Below are 20871 nucleotides of genomic sequence, written 5' to 3'. Positions count from 1 at the left end.
AATGTTGGTTTGCTGGGGGAGTCTGATGGCAACCGCCCATTGCAGGCACGTAGGCCTGATTCTAGAGTCAGATTCAATAGTTGTAAAGCACTCGCTGTACAGGGTGCTTTATAATTTGTGTCAACTAAAGGGATATTGTTGGCACTGTCCTCGTCCTTATAGATGTCTTCTAGACCTATGATAGGCTCAAAACCTCTGTTGAAGTCACCGCCTATAATCATTTTTGCGTTTTGATCAAACCCTGCCACAATATTACTCAGGTGGGTTACAACTGGCGATTCTCTGCATGATCGATGTGGTCTACTATAGATATTGATCACGTATATGCTACAACCCGTAATGTTTTTTAACTCAAGTAATAACAGGTCGGGATTATTTGTATCAATTTGCTTGAAGGACAGGCCTCTTGTAATTTTTACCCAGATTGTTAGGCCCCCAGAAGGTCTTCCCCCATTTATATTTACTGCGGGGATGAAAAAGGATCTATAACCAACCTTAAAATAGTTCTCAAGCCCCCAAGTTTCCTGGAACATAATTAAATCCCCACTAGCCAGATAATCATGCCAGATCTGAAAGGTTTTTTTTCAGACCTGCAATGTTCCAACAGATAATTTCTGTTAATTCCAAAACCCCTAGTTCCTCTGTTGCCTGCTGTGGAGTCATTGATCCAATTACATCTAGATGTGGTGTTCGTGCCATTGTGTCTACAGGATGCAATAACTGTTGAGGATTTTCGACAAGTACAATCTGTTTTGGTGCAATTTCAGAAAGCAAACCAGAATATGTATGATTTGCGCCACATGACATTGTCGAAACCCCTCCATCAAGTCAATCACAATCGGCTAAACCAGCTAAGGCTTCAAATCTGTTTGAGGTGCTGACTCCCCAATTATAAGATGGGGCCCCAAAACCCCAACCATTTACGGGTACATTCCATCTAGGTGCAGGAGTGATAGGAAACGGTGGATTCAGGTGGGTACCCGGCCATCCTCCATTATAGTTGCCATTACTTATGGGTGCCGGGGTGTTAGGGTACAATAGATTCTGCTGCATACCTGGCCATCCTCCGTTATAACCAACACTACCTAAAATTCCACGGTTATTTGGTGGTATACCGAGCCCTCGTCTACCCATTAAATTCAAGTTTTGTCCTGGAGTAATGTGACGAGGGGTGTTGTGTTGGTTGACTTGCCATGGGCCAGCCCTATTTTTGGAAACATGGTTCATGTCACACATTGTAGGTCCCCCACCCCATCCATTATCTCTCACTAACCAAGCTGGTTTCGGGGGCTTATAATTATTGGCTTTTTGTAATTCATTATAAAAAAATTCCAATGTAAGGGGGATTATGGAACTACTTCTTCTTTGTGGTGGAAGTATGTTGGATAGGATATCAGGGAGAGCAGCTGGGGTAACAAAATTTAGTATCACACAGTCGCCCTTCCATTTTTTTTGCTTATTTCCTATCCATCCGACCCTCCTTACCATTTTAATTTCATCAGCCAGACGTTGTTCTCCCCCCTGTGCTATCCGCATGTTATTTGACAGCCAGTATAATGCCTTGCTTGTTAGTGACGAGGCTGACTCAGTTTGACCCGGTGGTAGGATTGGTGTATTAGCTAGCACTAACACTAGTGGTGATGCTTCAACTACAAATTGTGTGGAATTATCTTCTAGAGTAGGGGGCACTATGGCATGTGATGGATCAATTAATTGAACAATTGGAGCTTCTAATGGCAGGTCATTAATAATATGGCCAGTTTGTGGGCATTCTGGAAGAGTTGGTCCTGGTGGGGTAATGTCTGATGTTGACCCAGATTCATTGTCTTCCTTTGGGCAATCGTGGCCCTTACTGACATTACTTAAAACATTTCCTATGGCATCTGCTAATACATTTTGGGTACCTCCCAATTTCTTTATCTCTGCAGAGAGTTTATCAATCTTGCTAATAAGTGGCTTAATAATTGTCTGAATTTTTATTTCTAACAGCTCCGCTATTCTTGACATTAGGTCCTCGTCCAATATTTCCCTCAGATTGTTCTCCTCATTGTTCTTGCAGGTACTTTTTGATTTTTGCGGTGATATAACCTTGCTTTTTCCTGAACGTGGCCCCCCACGTTTGCTTTGTAATCTGCGGCAGGCTCTAACTGCCCTTGAAGACCGCTTTTCAGGTGCCTCATCTTCCACTTCTTCTTTATCATCATTATCTACAACCTCAATGACAACCTGTGCATCTAAGTCGTTATCCGCATGTTGCTCAATGTCCGCCACATTCGCTGTACTGGTGTCAATATTAACATTTACTGAGGGAGCTGTTTCATGGACATCGTTGTTGGAGTCTAATAGCAGAGACTCGTTTGATTGTGAGGAAGTGGGTGGGCTCAAGGAATGGAGAATAGGTGACTGGGACAGACCCAATGATTGTCTGCGCTTACTGTTTATATTATTAACCACTTGGACAAGATAGTTTTCCATGGTGTTCTTTGGTGTTTCAGATACCATATGTTGATTTCTTTTAGGCATAATTATACAAGATGTGTGATAGTCTTACACCCACAACTCAATAAAATAACAAGGTATTGTTCTCAAGAATTAAAACAGAAGTCTTACTTCAATGCCTTGTGCAGATCTCCAACGGACTTGTTTCCTGGTTCGTAGAAGTGTTTTATCTGCTATCCGCTTTACAGCAATGACCCCTTCCTTATCCGAGCTCCTGGGCGAATCGGTATCAGCTATACGGCCGGTTTGCCGACCCCCGTCTGGATAGCTAGGATTTAGGAGGCAGTCAACCAAGAGCTTTTACACCCCCACTATCTATGAACTAATAGGAACTACTCCGTGGTGCACAAAGGTGGATTTTAGAGAGATGGCCTAGCCTGGCCTCCTCCAGCCGATGAGGGCCGTAGAGGGCCCGCCCTTTGCCCGGGCTTAGCCCCGGGCGTCCCGCTCGCGTCCCGCGACGCGGGTCTTTCCCCTGCTTTAATGGTCCTTCGCGCTCTCAAAGCGCGTCACGCAGCGCGCCGCCGCGGGTCTCGGTGGCAGGATGACTCTTGGCGGTGGTGGCTTCTCTATCTGCTGTGCGGCGTGGCGGGTAAGTCACAAGCGGTCCCCCCGCTCTGCCGGTCTTTCCCCTGCTTTAATGGTCCTTCGCGCTCTCAAAGCTCGTCACGCAGCGCGCCGCCGCGAGGCCTGCCGGGTCTTGTAGTTCCCGGAGCGGCGGCGCGGGTCTCGGTGGCAGGATGACTCTTGGCGGTGGTGGCTTCTCTATCTGCTGTGCGGCGTGGCAGGTAAGTCACAAGCGGTCCCCCCGCTCTGCCGGTCTTTCCCCTGCTTTAATGGTCCTTCGCGCTCTCAAAGTGCGTCACGCAGCGCGCCGCCACGAGGCCTGCCGGGTCTTGTAGTTCCCGGAGCGGCGGCGCGGGTCTCGGTGGCAGGATGACTCTTGGCGGTGGTGGCTTCTCTATCTGCTGTGCGGCGTGGCGGCGTGGCAGGTAAGTCACAAGCGGTCCCCCGCTCTGCCGGTCTTTCCCCTGCTTTAATGGTCCTTCGCGCTCTCAAAGCGCGTCACGCAGCGCGCTGCCGCGAGGCCTGCCGAGTCTTGTAGTTCCCGGAGCGGCGGCGCGGGTCTCGGTGGCAGGATGACTCTTGGCGGTGGTGGCTTCTCTATCTGCTGTGCGGCGTGGCAGGTAAGTCACAAGCGGTCCCCCCGCTCTGCCGGTCTTTCCCCTGCTTTAATGGTCCTTCGCGCTCTCAAAGCGCGTCACGCAGCGCGCCGCCGCGAGGCCTGCCGGGTCTTGTATTTCCCGGAGCGGCGGCGCGGGTCTCGGTGGCAGGATGACTCTTGGCGGTGGTGGCTTCTCTATCTGCTGTGCGGCGTGGCAGGTAAGTCACAAGCGGTCCCCCGCTCTGCCGGTCTTTCCCCTGCTTTAATGGTCCTTCGCGCTCTCAAAGCGCGTCACGCAGCGCGCCGCCGCGAGGCCTGCCGGGTCTTGTAGTTCCCGGAGCGGCGGCGCGGGTCTCGGTGGCAGGATGACTCTTGGCGGTGGTGGCTTCTCTATCTGCTGTGCGGCGTGGCGGCGTGGCAGGTAAGTCACAAGCGGTCCCCCCGCTCTGCCGGTCTTTCCCCTGCTTTAATGGTCCTTCGCGCTCTCAAAGCGCGTCACGCAGCGCGCCGCCGCGAGGCCTGCCGGGTCTTGTAGTTCCCGGAGCGGCGGCGCGGGTCTCGGTGGCAGGATGACTCTTGGCGGTGGTGGCTTCTCTATCTGCTGTGCGGCGTGGCAGGTAAGTCACAAGCGGTTTTCAGACAGAAGCATGAAAATCCAAAACAGCCAAGATTTCCTTTCACAAGACTGTAATATGTCTGAGTTGCTCAACTATCTAGATAAGCTTCTTTTCACCTATTAATGTCCCTGAATTTCAGTACAGCCCTCTTGAGCACCTCCTCTGCTTTGTTCCTTTTACTGTATTAGCTCAATATGAATACAGGTATACATTTCCCTATCATTTATTCCCCAGTCCACCTAGCTGGATTTCAGTTAGTGTACCTGTGCCACACTCTCCAATGTTCTACCATGAAGCTCCTTACTGGTAAACGAGCATATTCAACAACTGTCCACATTTAACCTCCCCTACCTCCAAACACCACCCTGCCATATAGCCCCTCAATTTCAAGACCTAACATAAGCCAAGCGACAAAAGAAGCGCTCCACCTACTTGGGTCTAATCTACGTAGGATGTCTACTTCATTTATTTATTTTGTCTGGCTCCACTGGCCCATTCTCAGAGATGTTGTTTACTCATGTTGTAGTTGGCCAATACCACTTGGATTCACTCAGCACAGACCTGTATGATTGCAATAAACCATGGGGTGAACTTTAGGGAAAGTCCAATGCAAGGCTGCTATAGAAATATTTGTGTTGTTACTCAGTTGGAGGGGTCTTGGCACCCTCTGGTTATATTTCCAAATTTTGTTTTTTATTTCATGGCCTACCACTGGATAAAATTCCTGTTCTTTTTGAAGGGAGACATGAGCAGTAAAAACTTGGGGCCAGATGCTCATACTCTCTGTTTGCAACAGTTACAATGCTTTTCGTATGTACTAATCCCATTTTAGGAGCCAGGAAGTTTTTACTGACCACTAAAATCGGATTCTGAATGGATACTGGTTTTGGGGAGTGTTGCGAGTGTCCCTTCTAAATACCAAATCAGCATCTTATGTATCAAGTTTCTGCAACCAATTTCTGGCTTCGCAACATTGAACATTTACTGACATCTCAAAGGAGGAGGTAAACCATTCACTCAAGAAATGTATTTTTTATAGCTGGCTGCATTTGAAAAATGTATTTAGATTATTGAAAATTTGTTACAGACATGGTGGCCTGCCTTTCTTTGCAGGCCACCAACCCTCTGATTGTGGCCAATCAGATTGCATCGCAATTTGTGATCTACTAAATGAATATTAATTAGGTAGGTCAGACTGCGACACAATCCAATTCTGTTTATTACGAACTAACCTAATTCCACATATAATGGTTTGTGAAAATACTTACTGGACTCAAAAATACTGGTTGCAAATTGTGACCAGTACTTTAAAAGTTGTAAATAGTATATCTGCCCATTGGTTCCTTATATGTCTATATGATCCCACATCAACATAAATCAGGAAGCAGTTTAATACTCAAAGGTATGTATGGAAAGTAATTTTCTCTGTTCACTTCTCCTGCTACTACATCATGTACGCCTGCAACGTCAGCAACATGTTCTGCTGACCCTTTGGAAATACACCAAACAAATAACTGCTCCTAAATGGGAGATCCTACATCTCTGTATTGTATGAAGCACTAATGTACGACTAAAGAGGGACCTTTGAGCTAACAAACCACAAAGTCGATTTGAGGTGAGAACTCCGGTGTACTGGTCGAACAAGTTACTTACCTTCGGTAATGCTCTTTCTGGTGGATACTCTATCTGATCGCTGATACCTCCATTTGTAAATATATCCCCAGCTGTCAGAGTGCACCCAGAAATTTCTAAGCAGTGCTACCGAGGGCCACCAGGTGGCGCCATGCGCCTCAGCATTAACACCATTCTTCAACCCGAAAGTAATGAACGGAGCCACATTTAAGTACCACCAACGTCAACTACATCAGCTTCTTTCATGAAAATCCACACCCTCACACGCTGTACCCATCAGCGGATTAAAAGAACCAGTGTGCAGATGCCTAGATAGAGATTTTTTTGGGGGGGACAGGTGAGCCCATACTACAGACGGCCCATACCACAGACAGCTCAGAGGGGACAGTAGTGAGGAATCTGCAATTAGATAGAGTATTCACCAGAAAGTGTTACCGAAGGTAAGTAACTTGTTCTGATGGATACTTCTAATCACGATTCCTCATCTTATGACTGGATACGAAAGCAGATTCCAAGGTGGTGCTCCTGTTGTATGGCTCAAACTAAAAAGTTCTGTAGGACCAACAGGTAAAATACCCATCACGATGGACCGGACTGTTGAGGCAGCAGTGCTTTGAGAATGTGTACAGGGATACCCATACAGTCGCCTGCCAAATATCCAGGACAGGCAAATTGCATGCCAAAGCAGCTTTAACTCTGTTCAAATAAGGCTGTAGCCCTTTGGGTGCTGCCTTTTTGCCAATGAATAGCAGATCCTAATGCAGAGATATCTATTGAAACAAGGTCAGTTTCTGCACCTACCTGCCATTCTTTTCCCCCAGAGAACCCCACAAATAGTTGATCGTCCACCCGAAGTTCCTTGGTACAATCAAAGTAAAAGCTGAGCGCTCTCTTGGGATCAGACAATGGAATGTTTCTTCCCTTTTAGAGAGAAGAGGCAAAGCAAAAAAGATCAACAGAATTACTGTTTTTCTGGAAAAAGCTGGTCCTGAATGTGATGACCAAAGTTGGTACTCTAAGATATCAAAAAACTTGTTACAGCTTGATGCCCAAGTCGAAATTAATGTAATCTGTTATGTGCAACTTTTATAAAGTTGCAACTCTGTGGAAGTGGTGTGGCGCAGCGGCCAGGGTGCCCGACTCCGGACTACGGGTTCATGGTTCGATCCCCGGTGCCAGCGGCAGGTTAGCCCAGCACCATGTGACTCACTAACGGACGAGAATCACCACGACTGTTACTACGGTGGCATCTGTATCCAGATTGCCATAAGAACGACGGATGTACCCACCCGTTGCTCCTCATTTTGACTACCATACTATTATTCTGTGTTACTGAACCCAGTGTAGCCGGGTTGGAATTATCACCGGCCACCTAAATCCGCTTTTACTTACACTGCCTACAGCCCTGAGGAGTCACGAGCGTATTGCTCGCTTGACAAAACACGTGTCGGCTGGTTGTTGTTGTTCTTTGTCTTGATGTCAACCTTCCAGAACAGGAAGGCATAATACATCGGAATAATAACTTCCCACATGTATCCCCCTTGTCTTATTACTCATGATCTTTCGCTTTTCATTCTTTCAACTCTAAGTAAAACCTATATGATCAACTCGTTATAACGTGTGCACAGGATTTGTGTTGTCTCTGGGCAATAGCTCGCTTAATCTTCCCGAGGGCCCAAAGCGCCGGGACACCTCTCCGGAGGTAGCTGGGCACTTTACAAATGCACATGTTTATGATATATTGTTTAAAGTTTCCTGCGTCGGACTTCAGTTTAACATGGGGCCTGTCCTCAAGACAGTTTTATGAGATGTGTAACCGACTTCTTGGAAAGGACACAATAGTAGCCTGCAGGATAAGAGGAGTTACCTCTCCCTGACAGGAAGCCACACTGTGTTGCCCAAACAGCGATGGGGAAGCCGCCTTTGAAGGGCAAATGGCATATACGTGAGAGTGGGGGCTGTTTTATTGTTTAGGCAGACAGGCCGACACAACTGCTGTCAAATTGGTTTCTAAGGGTGCATGTAGCCCCACTGGGAACCACACCGCTAGGCTGGGCTGAGGGGTTCTGCCATGTTGAAAGTGGGCAGGATAAAGTCTTCTGGGATAGCTAGATGATATACTTCACAGGTAGTAGTCATCAGGAGGGAGAGGACCTAGCAGCTTATTGGCTAGTGACTGCAACCTCCCCTAAGCACGTTTTTTGAGCATAAGAATGGCATCCCTGGCACTCCGATTTCATTGACTGGAAAAGAAGACTGAAGAAGAACTGCCCAACTGCACCAAGGACCAGCGAAGAGAAGGCTGCGCCGAAGTTGGAATGCACCTAGTTCACCTTGGGGCTAAAGGAAAAGACTGTGTCTGCTCTGTCCTGTTTGTGGAGAAATCAACTCCTGAGCCCAGCCAGAAACAAGAGACTCCAAGGGTCAGTTGGTTGATCTCCTGTTCGCAGCACAGGACCACAAAGGTTGAGGCAGTCTGTCTGGCGAATTGGTATTAGAGCTCTACGGATTGTGGCTATCCCCCCCCGTCCAGCCTAAAGAACCAAGACTCGAAGCTCCCAAGTAGTGCCAGAGCTTGCTGGACCCAGCTGTGTCACCTAGAAGGCAAGTTACAGCCAAAAGAAGAAAAACTCTGAAATAGCTGTATCGGGCGACTGGTAGCCCAGTATCGACTAGACTTCTGCCAAGCTCGAAAGGACTTCAAGGGATTTTAACCCGTGTGGCCAGGATCCCTCACCAGGTTAGTGGACCGAGGAGTAGTCTCTAGAAGTCTCTCGTCGACCGCAGAGCATTTTCAGCATCCTAGTGCATCTTTAGCATCCTGTATCCCTTGCATCAACAACACTTCAAGAGAGGTCCATGGCAAGGGACCACTGACACTGGAACTGAACTGAAGGCTGCTTTTCTTGTTGATGTAACTGTTCCTTCGGACCTTACTGGTTATCTTGACTGACTACCTGCCAGAGTTGGTCACCCAAAGTAACTCTAAGCATTACCACTTAGAAACTTTTTCAAGAAAAATATACGTGTCAAATTCGTTGAATTTGCCAATGCTTGTTCACCATGAAGTGACAAGTTGTGATTTACTATGCCTTGTTAAATCTATATTTCCTGAATCCTCTGGTGGATTTTTTTTTGTTTTGGCGTCTAAAAGTTCACAAAATCTTATTTAAATAAATTGGTGTTATATTTCTTCAGTGTCACTTTTCTTTCCTCTGCAACGGTTCTGGTGCTATTTAAATGTTTTACACTTGCTCCTTTGTGTAAGCCCGACTTCTCAGAATCACAGCTAACTAGGGTTGAGCTACGGTTTACCAAACAAAACCTGATTAGTCTTAAAGAGGGTTATTAGTGCATTACACTTGCGGTCACAGAACCACACCATATAATATACCCCATTTCCTCACAGGTTCCAATCAGTAAAGCCTACCATCCTCCTGCAGGGTTTGTGGCACAGAGAAGAAAGTGGGTAGCTAGACCAAATGCCTTTCTTTGGGCAGAAATTATGCCAAAGTCTGAAGCACCAGGCAGTATGGAAGAAGATGGTATACAGTGGTTGCACATTAAGAATGTAATAATCAAATTAAAGCCCCTCTGTGACAATGATTGGTCTGTATTGAAAAGATCTACTCCAGACCACCCCCCATAGGCAAAGACTTCTTTAACTACCTCCGTCTGCATATGCCACTCTCAGTCGGCTAGATGGAATCTGATAAGCTCGTCCACACTGATGTTCAGGAGCGCTGCCATATAGTCGACAGCCAAGGAAATTCCCTGAAGGTCCAGCCAGTACCACAGCTTCAGCACGTTATGGCACAGCACTTGTGACCCCGCACCACCCTGGCTGTTGGAGTATCACATGGCACCTGTGTTGTCCATCAAATCCTGCATAGGACTGGCTTCCATAGGATTGATGGTAGAAAGGCCTCCAGAGCCAGCCAGACAGTCAACACAGCTCTAGAAGATTTACTTTGTGCCTCTGCTTTGGTGGAGAAAAAATTGCAAGCTCTGGATGGTGTATGGCCAGCCTCTCATGCCGCCTGTTATCAGAAAGTCCCCATAGCTGAAATCATAGAAGGCAGAGGTTCCAATGCAAAGCCCACATGTGCCAACAGATATGGCCAGAAGGATAACCAAAGCTAGGAGACCACGAAAACTCGAAACCGTCTGGGCTTGAACACACCTTTGAGCACCACTGTGTCCAGAACTCCACTTATAAAGGTAATCCTCTGCACTTGTCAAAGGATAGTATTGGGCTTGTTGATTTGGAACCCCAAGAGAAGATTGGAGCTAGATGGTCATCCGCATGTGGTCTGCGAGTGACTGTGATGAGTCTCCCTTCAACAGCCAGTCACTGAGGTCCGGGACCAATTGTACTCCCGACCAGCGAAGATAGGGCCTGGCCCACCAGCATCGCCTTGGTAATCATCCAGCAGACTGAGGTGAGGACGGAGATCTGAAACCGTTCCTTCTCCACAACTAAGGAAACACCTGTGGAGCGGTACATAAAAGTATAGTCATGCAAGTCCATTGACAGCATCCATGTCCCAATATCAAGAGAAGACAGGACCAGTGCCACAGTCAGCATCTGGAACTGGACTTTCCATAGAAAAGCTTTCAAGGTTCACAGGTCAAAAACTGCTAAGAGCCCCCTGTCTTTTTTTAGGCGTGAAGTAATGGAAGTAGCACCTGTTGATCCTCTTCTTCTTGGAGACTCTCTTTTGCTCCTTTGGCCAGCAATGACTGACCTTTACTGGCAAGAATGGAGGTATTTTCTGCAGAGGTCCCAGTGAAAACATGGAGAACTGTAGGGGAGGAGGGGTGTTGATATAAAGGGAAGAGCATAACTATAGTGGACACCCTCCCTGGCCCAGTGGCCCAACGTAACCACACACCAGAGTGGCAGGTTGAATCTTATTCTGCCCCCTTTGGCTGTAGGTGACTCCATTGGATTGTGACAGCATGGCCAGTCCTTCTCCTACCCTGCTGTTTGTGTCCCCATACCCGATCTCCACCACAGTCCACGAAGTCTTAAAAGGGATGGGCAGATTGCTCCATCGGCTGAGATGGCTGCTTCTGAAAGTAAACCAGGCTGTAGGAATAACCACTGAAATTCTGATATTGATTAAGGAAATGACTGGTCGAAGTGAGCAAGCCCATGGAGTGGGCCCTCACACAGCTGTCTTTAAATCATTCTAAAGTGGACTCCCCCTTGCCTCCAAAGAACCTAAAATCATCAAAAGGCAAATCCATGACAGACTGCAGTGAAATGTTTGGCATGCATCCATGTGTGGTGATGAATCACCAAACTAGTGCCCACAGAACAGCCTGCACATCTGTGGTATCCCACTCACCCCTGAAAATCCAGTCTGCCATGGACTGTTTGTGCGAAGGCATTTCTAAACTTCTTAGGAAGGGTGGCAAGATATCCCTCACCATGTCCCATGGGGCATAGGTGTATCTGATCAAAAGGCAGACCGTATTCAACTACCTTAAATTCAAAATGCAGCACACAAGAACAATTTCTTGTGAAGCAGTAGGAAATGCATTGGTGTTCACTTTTCTGGCTGAAGCCTGCACTACAAGTCTTTACCATGTTGGGTGCAGTCAAGGCAGCTAGGTCTTCTGAGGATAGGTCTGAGCCGCTTATCTATAGGTGATCAAACTTTAGTGGAGAGAAGTGCTTAGCCTAAGTTGCAGCCAGAGTGTCTGTCATGGATTCAGCGAAGAGAAGCAAAGGCTCTGAAGTTGAAGGGCCAGGATACAAAATGTCAGTAAGCACATTAGCCTTAGTTTCTGCTGTTAACTACTAAAGTTCTAACATCTATGCCACCTTGCACACCACCACATCAGAAGAGGCAAGTTCCTCACTGGGGAGCCCTAATGGGAGTTCAATCACATCTCTGGTGATGCATCAAGACCACTAGAAGTTTAAATGTCTAAGTTAGTCCATTATCAGTATAGTGAAAGGGAAGTAAACTGCCTCGTCCTCATAATCTCTATTATGTGTGAGTGTCTCAACAGAGATCTGTCCTTGGACTTCACCTTATACTTACCAGAGGACAGAGATTTGGATGAGTTTGGGACTTGGAGCAAAAACACACCTGCAATTTGGAGGAGGGCCGGCCTCACTTCTTGCGTTCCGTGACTTTCAGCTTCACCTCTGGCCTTGGAATGGCCTTTGGGTGCATCAGGGAGCAGAACAACCAGACGTGGGTTGCTGTACATGCACAGTTTGAAGTCTGTAGTCTTGAGGGGAAGACATCCCTATGCACTGCAACACAAAACTGAATTTTGGAGTCTGTAAGTACAGACTGGTTCAGGACTGGAGTTTCGATGTGAGTCAAAGGGCACAGGAATAAAAAAAGAATAGCCATCAGTGCACAGGTATGGTGCCCTGTGTACGGCTCTGTGCTGTCATGTTTAGAAGTGGGATTAGGCTACAAAGCATTTGCATTCTCAGGCATACAGAAAGAAGAACTGAAAACGTTTTGCAATCCAGTCTGGTGCATGATGGAGGAATCTGTGGTTAGAATTATTCATCAGAATACAATATATATTGTGTACCTTATGTATTATGGGTCAACAATGGCATCGCAAGTCTGGTGATACTCACAAAACTCTGACCAGAACGGAAATATGAGTAAATTATTTAAGCTGCGACAAAACAATATTACAGTCAGAAGTCGATCAGTAAAATGTTCAAACCAATTTAGTAAAATGATGAATGTAACAATTAAAACAAACCGTAAATTATTGAATAGGGAAACAGAAGATACAATTTTTTAGGTCTCGTGCCTGAGTTGCGCTGCACAGCAGTGCTCCCGCAGCGCGAGACCTTTAGTCAGTGAAAAACAGGGTTTTAGCAAGGACCTAGGAGTCGCACACGCTTGTGCGATTCCTTTTGTGCTACCCCACTGGCCTTTGCGTGCGTCTTTTTGTAAAAGACTGCACGGAATTGTCCAAAGGCGGGCGCGTTGCTCTGCCCACGGCCTATTGGTGTCTATTACGCGCATGGTGCGTGTAATAGACACCAATAAGCCGTGTGGTTTCAATTATCGTGCTCAGACACGACCACGATAATTGAAACACATGGCTCGCAGTGGCGCGTGCTCGCGCTTCTTCTTTATCTTTTTCACACAGAAGCAACAAAAGCAGTTTCTTTTCCTTGCGAAATGGAGGGCTGCATATCTCGCGTTGTGCAAGAAGGCGAGATTCTTGTTTAAATCTCTCTTCATTTTTGCCCCGTTGGATAAATCTGCATGACATTTCCTAAAAGGATGCACATAATTAAGATTGTTTTTCGCACATTTTATGCACTTTATGCGTGGAGCGATTATTTATAGCGGATGTCCCTAATTTTGTATTTCCTATTCATAGTCCCTAATGACATTTCCCAAGTGCACAGCAAAAACTGTTGAAAGGATTTAAAACAATGTTGCAATGGTTAGGTTTGGAACAACTTGAAATACTTTCGTGGTTTGGTGGAAATCTTTACGATGACTGCAAAATATTCACAACAGAATATTTTAACTATATGTGAATCTGTTGATGAACTGCTTACAAGAGCAACTCACTTAAGCTCTGGTGGCCAAAATGCAGTACACAAACTGCTTCTCTCCAGGTATGGGGCCCTCTACTGTGAAAATATATGGTGGTGCCTTGTGGGTCAAAGTGAACACCTCTGTAGCAGAGGTCTTCTTTCCCTGGTTCGCAAACATGTATTCGTTTTTTTATTTTAATGATCTTTAGTCAAGTTTTACTGTAAACAATTTACAATGGTAATAATCATCAAAAACTTTGCAACTTTAGTCAATAAAATGCAATACATAAACAGTCCCCAACTACCCTCAACCCCCCTGCTCGGGTACATAGCTTCTTAGACAATTTAGAGAATCATAGCTGCATAAGGGTAAATCAGTCATTGACATCAAAGTACATTGCCATAGGGGACCCAGTACCCATCCCACCCATCACAGACGGGTCCCCAGGTGACACAACTTTTGGGGGTTCTTTCAGGTCAGACAACATGGCCACCCACACCCTTAAATCATCTTCCAGTTTTGCGGAACCCACGCTTTACTTTTAATGTTATAAGTAAAGCACGGGTGCCGCGATTATACCACAGGTAAAGAAATAGAAAAAAGCATCTATTCTTACTTTTGGTATAATCAGGGCACCTGCACTTTACTTATAACATTAAAAGTAAAGCGCGGGTGCCGCGATTATACCAAAGGTAAAGAAATAGAAAAAAGCATCTATTTCTTACTTTTGGTATAATCGCGGCACCCACGGATACTTTTAATGTTATAAGTAAAGCGCGGTGCCGCGATTATACCAAAGGTAAAGAAATAGAAAAAAGCATCTATTTCTTACTTTTGGTATAATCGCGGCACCGGCGTTTACATCTAACATTAAAAGTAAAGCACCGGTGCCGCGATTATACCAAAGGGAAACAAGAAATACATTTGTTTCTATTTCTTTACTTTTGGTATAATTGCGGCACCCGCGATTTACCTTTAATGTTATATGTAAATCGCAGGTGCTGCGATTATACCACTAGTAAAGAAATAGAAAAAAATCTATTTCTATACGTACAGCTTTTACAGACACTGGGGAGTAGGGTGCCCTCCCCCCCATTTGGTAGCAGGACACACCAGACGAAGATCAATGCCCTGGCGCTTGAAGTCAGCAGAAACCCGTCCAGTTAAGCCCTCTGCCCCTCGTCACATGCAAATGGGACACCCCCATAGGGGCCGTTTAGACACTAGTAATGTCCCAGACACCCCCTGCATGGTATGAAATGTCCAGGAATTGTTAAACAGTTGCACATGTTGTTTTTTAGTAAAAGAAATACTCCTATGGATGCTACCATGCTAGACCCTTAGAGGCAGCAAACCAATGTAACACTTGCGCTGTACCTATATAAACATAATTAATTACATAAATTTTGATGCAAGATAACAAACAATGACTGTATTAGAGCATGCACAGGTTTCTTTGTAAAAAATCTTAATGAAAACAATACAAACAAGCATTTGCAATGCAATAGGTCTCGCATTACTGAAAGTTTGAGCTATTGGCGTTGCATTATTGTTTGCAACAGCAATAGCTCAAACTTTTAGTAATGCGAGACCTATTGCATTGCAAATGCATGTTTGTTGAGCAGTTAATGAAAAAAAAACATAATAAATGAAAAACAAGGAGCAATGTAAAGACTGTGTTCATCTGTGTGGACTACCAAAAGCAAACACAGGAAGATATTCTTGCAGCAAAAACAAGTTAGTTGCCAGCAAGCTGCTTTTGGCACAAGCAGGCTGAAGAAAAAAATCAGTTACTGAGCAGCTGGTATATTCAAACACTTCCACTCTTTAAAGTTTAAGGGCCAGGGGTCATGGTGGAGGGTGTTTTAAGTTAGGGGAGGCGGTGGCTGAAATGGGAAAGAAAACAGATTACTGTGCACTTTGCTTTCAGGTCCACCACATGTCTGGTCCCCACTCTGTCCAAGTTTTGAATAGGTCCTGACTAGAGAGACCCAAAGCACTTCAATTTTCAAGAACACGGTCAGACTCCAAAGTTCAAAAAAGGTGACATCTCGTTCTACCCATACTTTCTTTGGGAAAAACTCCACTTCTAGTGGGCCTGCTGAGTCAGCATTCAACAGGTATCAATTATGGTCCTTTATGTCCCTGGAACCACACAAGGCCACCTCGTCTCAACCTCAAGAGTCATCAGGATAATCCACTTCTGATCTGCACCAAGTAAAGTTGTAACATGATCAGCTAGTGTCAGGAAACTGATCTTATACGGTCACAATCTGGGTGACTGGTTGTAAATCTTAAACTTTATCCCCTAGGAGTTCCCAAGGTCAACCCAGCTTTATTTTAGAACACTCAATCTCTATTCACTATACACAATTGTAAAAAACACTGTTATGAGGCATCTTTCTCACGCTTCTCTTTCCATTCCATCTATTGATCCACAGAAACATTTTCTAGGCCCACAGAGCCCCCTTTAGGGACAAGAAATAACTTGCCTGGGTGCAGCTCATTATCAAAGGCAAGCCTCACACCAGAGACCTGGTCTGTATAACCAAGTACTTCTGATAGTTGTCCGGGCCAATCCTTTATGCTGACCCAAGGTCACTCACCCCGCATCCCAAAACAACCACCCAGTAGGTAAGCTCCACTTGACTTGCTGTCAGAGATCTATAAATCACTAGAAGCGAGAGAGCCCAGTGTAAATGATTTAACTTATGGCAATCCTTCAGGAAGAATATTTATGAAAAGTCCTCTTAGGAGCAGAGATACAAAAAAATAAATCTATGTTCAATGTTGATTTGTTTTTAAAATAAATATTCCAACAGTGAACAGATGATCTCTGTAGCTGCTCCATAAGCGGTCCTAGGGAAAAAAAGAAAAAACTAGGCATTTACAAATAGGGAAGAGCTACCAGAGTCTATGCAGGAAAATAGCATCTTTAATCGTATGCCTGCAGGAACAGGTCATGGTCTAGATTTAACATGTTCCACTTTCACAGATTAAGAACCCGGGTGTGTGGGCTTCAAGGCACTACTTAACCTATGTTGAAAGTTGGCTTTTCCACATGTCAAACTGTATACTTTGACATGTGCAGACTTTAGTTTGCTGTCTACAGCCATTCAGGGCTGAAATGTGACACCTGTAGCCACTCCCTTAACGTTACTGATGGATAGTGGTCATGTAAAGGCTATGCTACAGCCCACATGATGCTATGTTTATGCCATGGGGGCATTTCCCTATAGGTTATTAATGTGAATTTATTGAACATTCAGGTTATGACAATCACTATTAATCAGTCTCACAACATTTAAGGGGTCGGAGAATATGCAACTGGAGAGATTTAGCAGTTTCCCAATGTCCAAAGGTGACAATACCAGCATATCTATAGAAAAATACCCACAACAAAAAGAGGGATTTTGTGAAAATGTTTTCCTCTTGTCTTAGAGGTGTCCCAGAATAACTTAAGAAAATAAAGACATTCTATATTTTTTATTATGAGACAAGTTACTGGCCTGTAACTCCAATTCCGACTTATGGAAGTCTGCGCGCAGAAACGAATATGGAGGGAAAATTTAAACATGAAAACATATAGGAACATTTGCTGAAGGAGAAAGGACAAATGGAGATACTAACTACTAAAACAACTATGAATTCCACGTCTTAAACTGAGTAACCAAGATTCAATCTCTGTCTTGTTTTAAAGAACGAAATCCACTCGAAGAATATGTCACCAGTGTTGTGTAGGCCTAGCAAAGGATTTAGCCAAATAGCTAATTTGCTTACTTTGGAATCTTAAGTAGTCAGCTTTAAACCCAGTGTTCGCATAAGACCATTAACTGAAATTCTCTGATTCTAGCCAGAGTTCTTCTACTTACCTATGCCTCAAACTCTAAATGTGAGATATAAACCTGAAATGTGAACTCAAGCTTTTAAGTCTAGTATTTTCCACAATGACAGGTATCCCATTTACTGCTCAACCTATGTTAGTTTATGTACTCTGGTTTCAAGTCAACAAAGATGATGTCTACTGACAGATATATTGAGGAACCAATTTAAGGGTCCTTACCTCCTTTAACTACAGCTTAATAGGTCTAACTCGAAGGTTTTCTGGGGTTGGGGGAAGAACCTGAATACAGAAGGCAAAGGGGACAGGAGGCATAATAAATACTTACAAGGATAAGAATTTCCTCAGACTATCACCACCAGGACTTCGTATAGGACAGCAAACCGTAACCTATGATGGTGAATCTCAAAGTAGCCACTATTTGTAAAAGTATACGGTCTGTTCAGAATGGTCTTCCATAATCTAAAGAGGGAGCTTATCTTACATGCTACAGCCTATTTACACTGTTTATCATCTTTTATACCCTACGATTAAGGGTAGGAGGATAAGAGGTTTTTGCTACAGCCCTAGAATTTCCCACAAAATGTGAAAAATATCCACATCAAACAAAAGTATTCCACAGGTTTAGTTGATGATCCATGATGGTCTGCTGTAAAAAAAACGTACAGTGAGTGGTCAGAATGAATTGAAGCAAGAGAAGGAACTTATTACATCTCCGTAGGCCACTCACCTGAATGGTCGATTTAAATTCAATCTCAGGGAGAGGAAAAAAAGCATTCTTTTGCCACACTCACCAGTATTAATCCTGACTGGAAACAGACAGGAGGACTTGGATGCACAAAAGAAAATGGGAAAAAAAGTTTGTGTAACTGTGTCTGAATCACAACATGAGGAAACATTCTCAAGCAAATAATGTGGTGCTTCTTCTAGTCAGACCGGTTGCTGAAGTAAAAAGACTTCTTTTAACCTTGAAGCCTGACTTTCATTTACTTCTCTTTTTCAATGCTTGAGGATCTGTCTCAGTCTCAGCTTACCTGTTACTTAACACACACAATGCAGTGTTTCCAGATGTAATGTTTGAAGGTATTCCAAAGTCACATGAAGGAATTAATCGGTCATCTATTACGAACTATCTCTTACGAACATTAAAATGGTTGAGGAGCCAATTTTTATAAAGCAACAAATTAAAGAACTTACAAATCTATGTTGGACGCAAAAAAACAGCACGTTAACACAATTGTCAGTATTTTAAAAATAATTGTACACGTACTGCAACTTCATTAGAGTCTCCATGCTCAAAGTATTCCTGCACAATTGGAGTTACGGTTTTTTCAAATGCTTTTTCATCCAAAGGCAACACAGTGGTCTCATAGACACAGCTTTCCTGTAAAATTAAAGACACAATAAGTACTAATGCAGATATATCACAGTTTAAGTCCTACCAGACTACTGAACTGCACTGTTTAACAGCTTGCAAACAATCAACTCCACAAAAGCACAGGATGTTGCAAACCACTTGTTACTTGAAAGAAAGATGTAAAAGGTCAGTCTATACAATAGTGTTCTGAGAATACTGTACACAAAACAAAAAGTAAGCAACTATTAATGAACAGTAGGACAAGCGTTATTTAGACTTTGCCTGGGGACAGTTAAATATAGTTTGTGAAAAACATTTCTGCCCCTTTGGCAATAAGAAAAACAAGAACAGACAATGCCAATCTGTCTGGCTGTTGTACTGTACATGCGCAAACATTCATTCTCACACTAACATAGATCACAGATATGAAGACAAGAAGTATAGACATCAATGAATACACAGAAGAAAACTTGAATATACCTTTGAACAAAGTCACCCATGTGCAGCAAAACGTGGTACACAAACACACACACAACGTCGATCACCCACAGAAGGTGGGAGCAAAGTGGTGGAGGGTCACACTCCCATGTAGATGGGAGGATAGACAGGTGAACTGACAGGTGTAGGTTACATTCAAAACCCTCATAGGGAAAGTCTGCATATGGCGTCTAGGCTTGCAGGGGGGAGAGGGAGGAGAGAGGGAGGAGAGAGAGAGAGCGCGAGAGGGAGGGAGGAGAGAGGGAGGAGGAGAGAGAGCGAGAGAGGGGGAGGCGAGAGAGCGAGAGAGGGGGAGGAGAGAGAGAGAGCGAGAGAGGGGGAGGAGAGAGAGGGGGAGGAGAGAGAGAGAGGGGGAGGAGAGAGAGAGAGGGGGAGGAGAGAGAGAGAGGGGGAGGAGAGAGAGAGAGGGAGGAGAGAGAGAGAGGGAGGAGAGAGCGAGAGAGGGAGGAGAGAGCGAGAGAGGGAGGAGAGAGCGAGAGAGAGAGGGAGGAGAGAGAGAGAGGGAGGAGAGAGCGAGCAAGAGAGGGAGGAGAGAGCGAGAGAGGGAGGAGAGAGCGAGAGAGAGAGGGAGGAGAGAGCGAGAGAGAGGGAGGAGAGAGCGAGAGAGAGGGAGGAGAGAGAGCGAGAGATGGAGGAGAGAGAGCGAGAGAGGGAGGAGCGAGAGGGAGGAGAGAGAGCGAGAGAGGGAGGCGAGAGAGCGAGAGAGTGAGGCGAGAGAGGGAGGCGAGAGAGGGAGGCGAGAGAGGGAGGCGAGAGAGTGAGGAGAGAGAGAGCGAGAGAGGGAGGAGAGAGAGCGAGAGAGGGAGGAGAGAGAGCGAGAGAGGGAGGAGAGAGAGCGAGAGAGGGAGGAGAGAGAGCGAGTGAGGGAGGAGAGAGAGCGAGAGAGTGAGGAGAGAGAGCGAGGGAGGAGAGAGAGCGAGAGAGGGAGGAGAGAGAGCGAGAGAGGGAGGAGAGAAAGCGAGAGAGGGAGGAGAGAGAGAGAGAGGGAGGAGAGAGAGAGAGAGGGAGGAGAGAGAGCGAGAGAGGGAGGAGAGAGAGCGAGAGAGGGAGGAGAGAGAGCGAGAGAGGGAGGAGAGAGAGCGAGAGAGGGAGGAGAGAGAGCGAGAGAGGGAGGAGAGAGAGCGAGGGAGGAGAGAGAGCGCGAGAGAGGGAGGAGAGAGAGCGCGAGAGAGGGAGGAGAGAGAGCGCGAGAGAGTGAGGAGAGAAAGCGAGAGAGGGAGGAGAGAGAGAGAGAGCGAGAGAGAGGGAGGAGAGAGAGGAGAGAGGGAGGAGAGAGAGCGAGAGAGAGGGAGGAGAGAGAGCGAGAGAGAGGGAGGGAGGGAGGCGAGAGAGAGGGAGGAGAGAGGGAGGCGAGAGAGAGGAGAGAGAGGGAGGCGAGAGAGAGGGAGGAGAGAGGGAGGCGAGAGAGAGGAGAGAGAGAGAGGGAGAGAGCGAGAGAGAGAGCGAGAGAGAGGGAGGAGAGCGAGCGAGGAGAGAGAAAACGAGAGAGAGGGAGGAAAGAGAGCGAGAGAGAGAGGGAGAGAGCGAGAGAGAGAGCGAGAGAGAGGGAGGAGAGAGAGCGAGGAGAGAGAGAACGAGAGAGAGGGAGGAAAGAGAGCGAGAGAGAGGGAGAGAGAGAGGGAGCGAGAGAGAGAGCGAGAGAGAGGGAGGAGAGAGCGAGAGAGAGGGAGGAGAGAGCGAGAGAGGGAGGGAGGAGAGAGCGAGAGAGGGAGGGAGGA

The 20871-nt window shown here is 45.8% G+C and overlaps 1 protein-coding gene across 3 annotated transcripts in view; it reads right to left on the bottom strand.

Annotated features, from left to right (window-relative positions):
- PDCD4 (programmed cell death 4) overlaps nucleotides 1-20871 on the bottom strand; it is a 575316-nt gene that overhangs the window by 239587 nt on the left and 314858 nt on the right. For all 3 annotated transcript variants that reach the window (XM_078643769.1, XM_078643768.1, XM_078643767.1), the window contains exon 5: nucleotides 18569-18682. In XM_078643769.1, the coding sequence (XP_078499895.1) occupies nucleotides 18569-18682 (114 nt within the window). The remainder of the gene's footprint in view (nucleotides 1-18568; nucleotides 18683-20871) is intronic.

This window comes from Lissotriton helveticus, chromosome 5_1, assembly GCF_964261635.1.
Source record: "Lissotriton helveticus chromosome 5_1, aLisHel1.1, whole genome shotgun sequence".
In the NCBI taxonomy this organism is placed as follows: domain Eukaryota; kingdom Metazoa; phylum Chordata; class Amphibia; order Caudata; family Salamandridae; genus Lissotriton; species Lissotriton helveticus.
The sequence above is the reverse complement of the archived record's forward strand: the minus strand, read 5'-3'. Positions and strand labels throughout refer to the sequence as shown.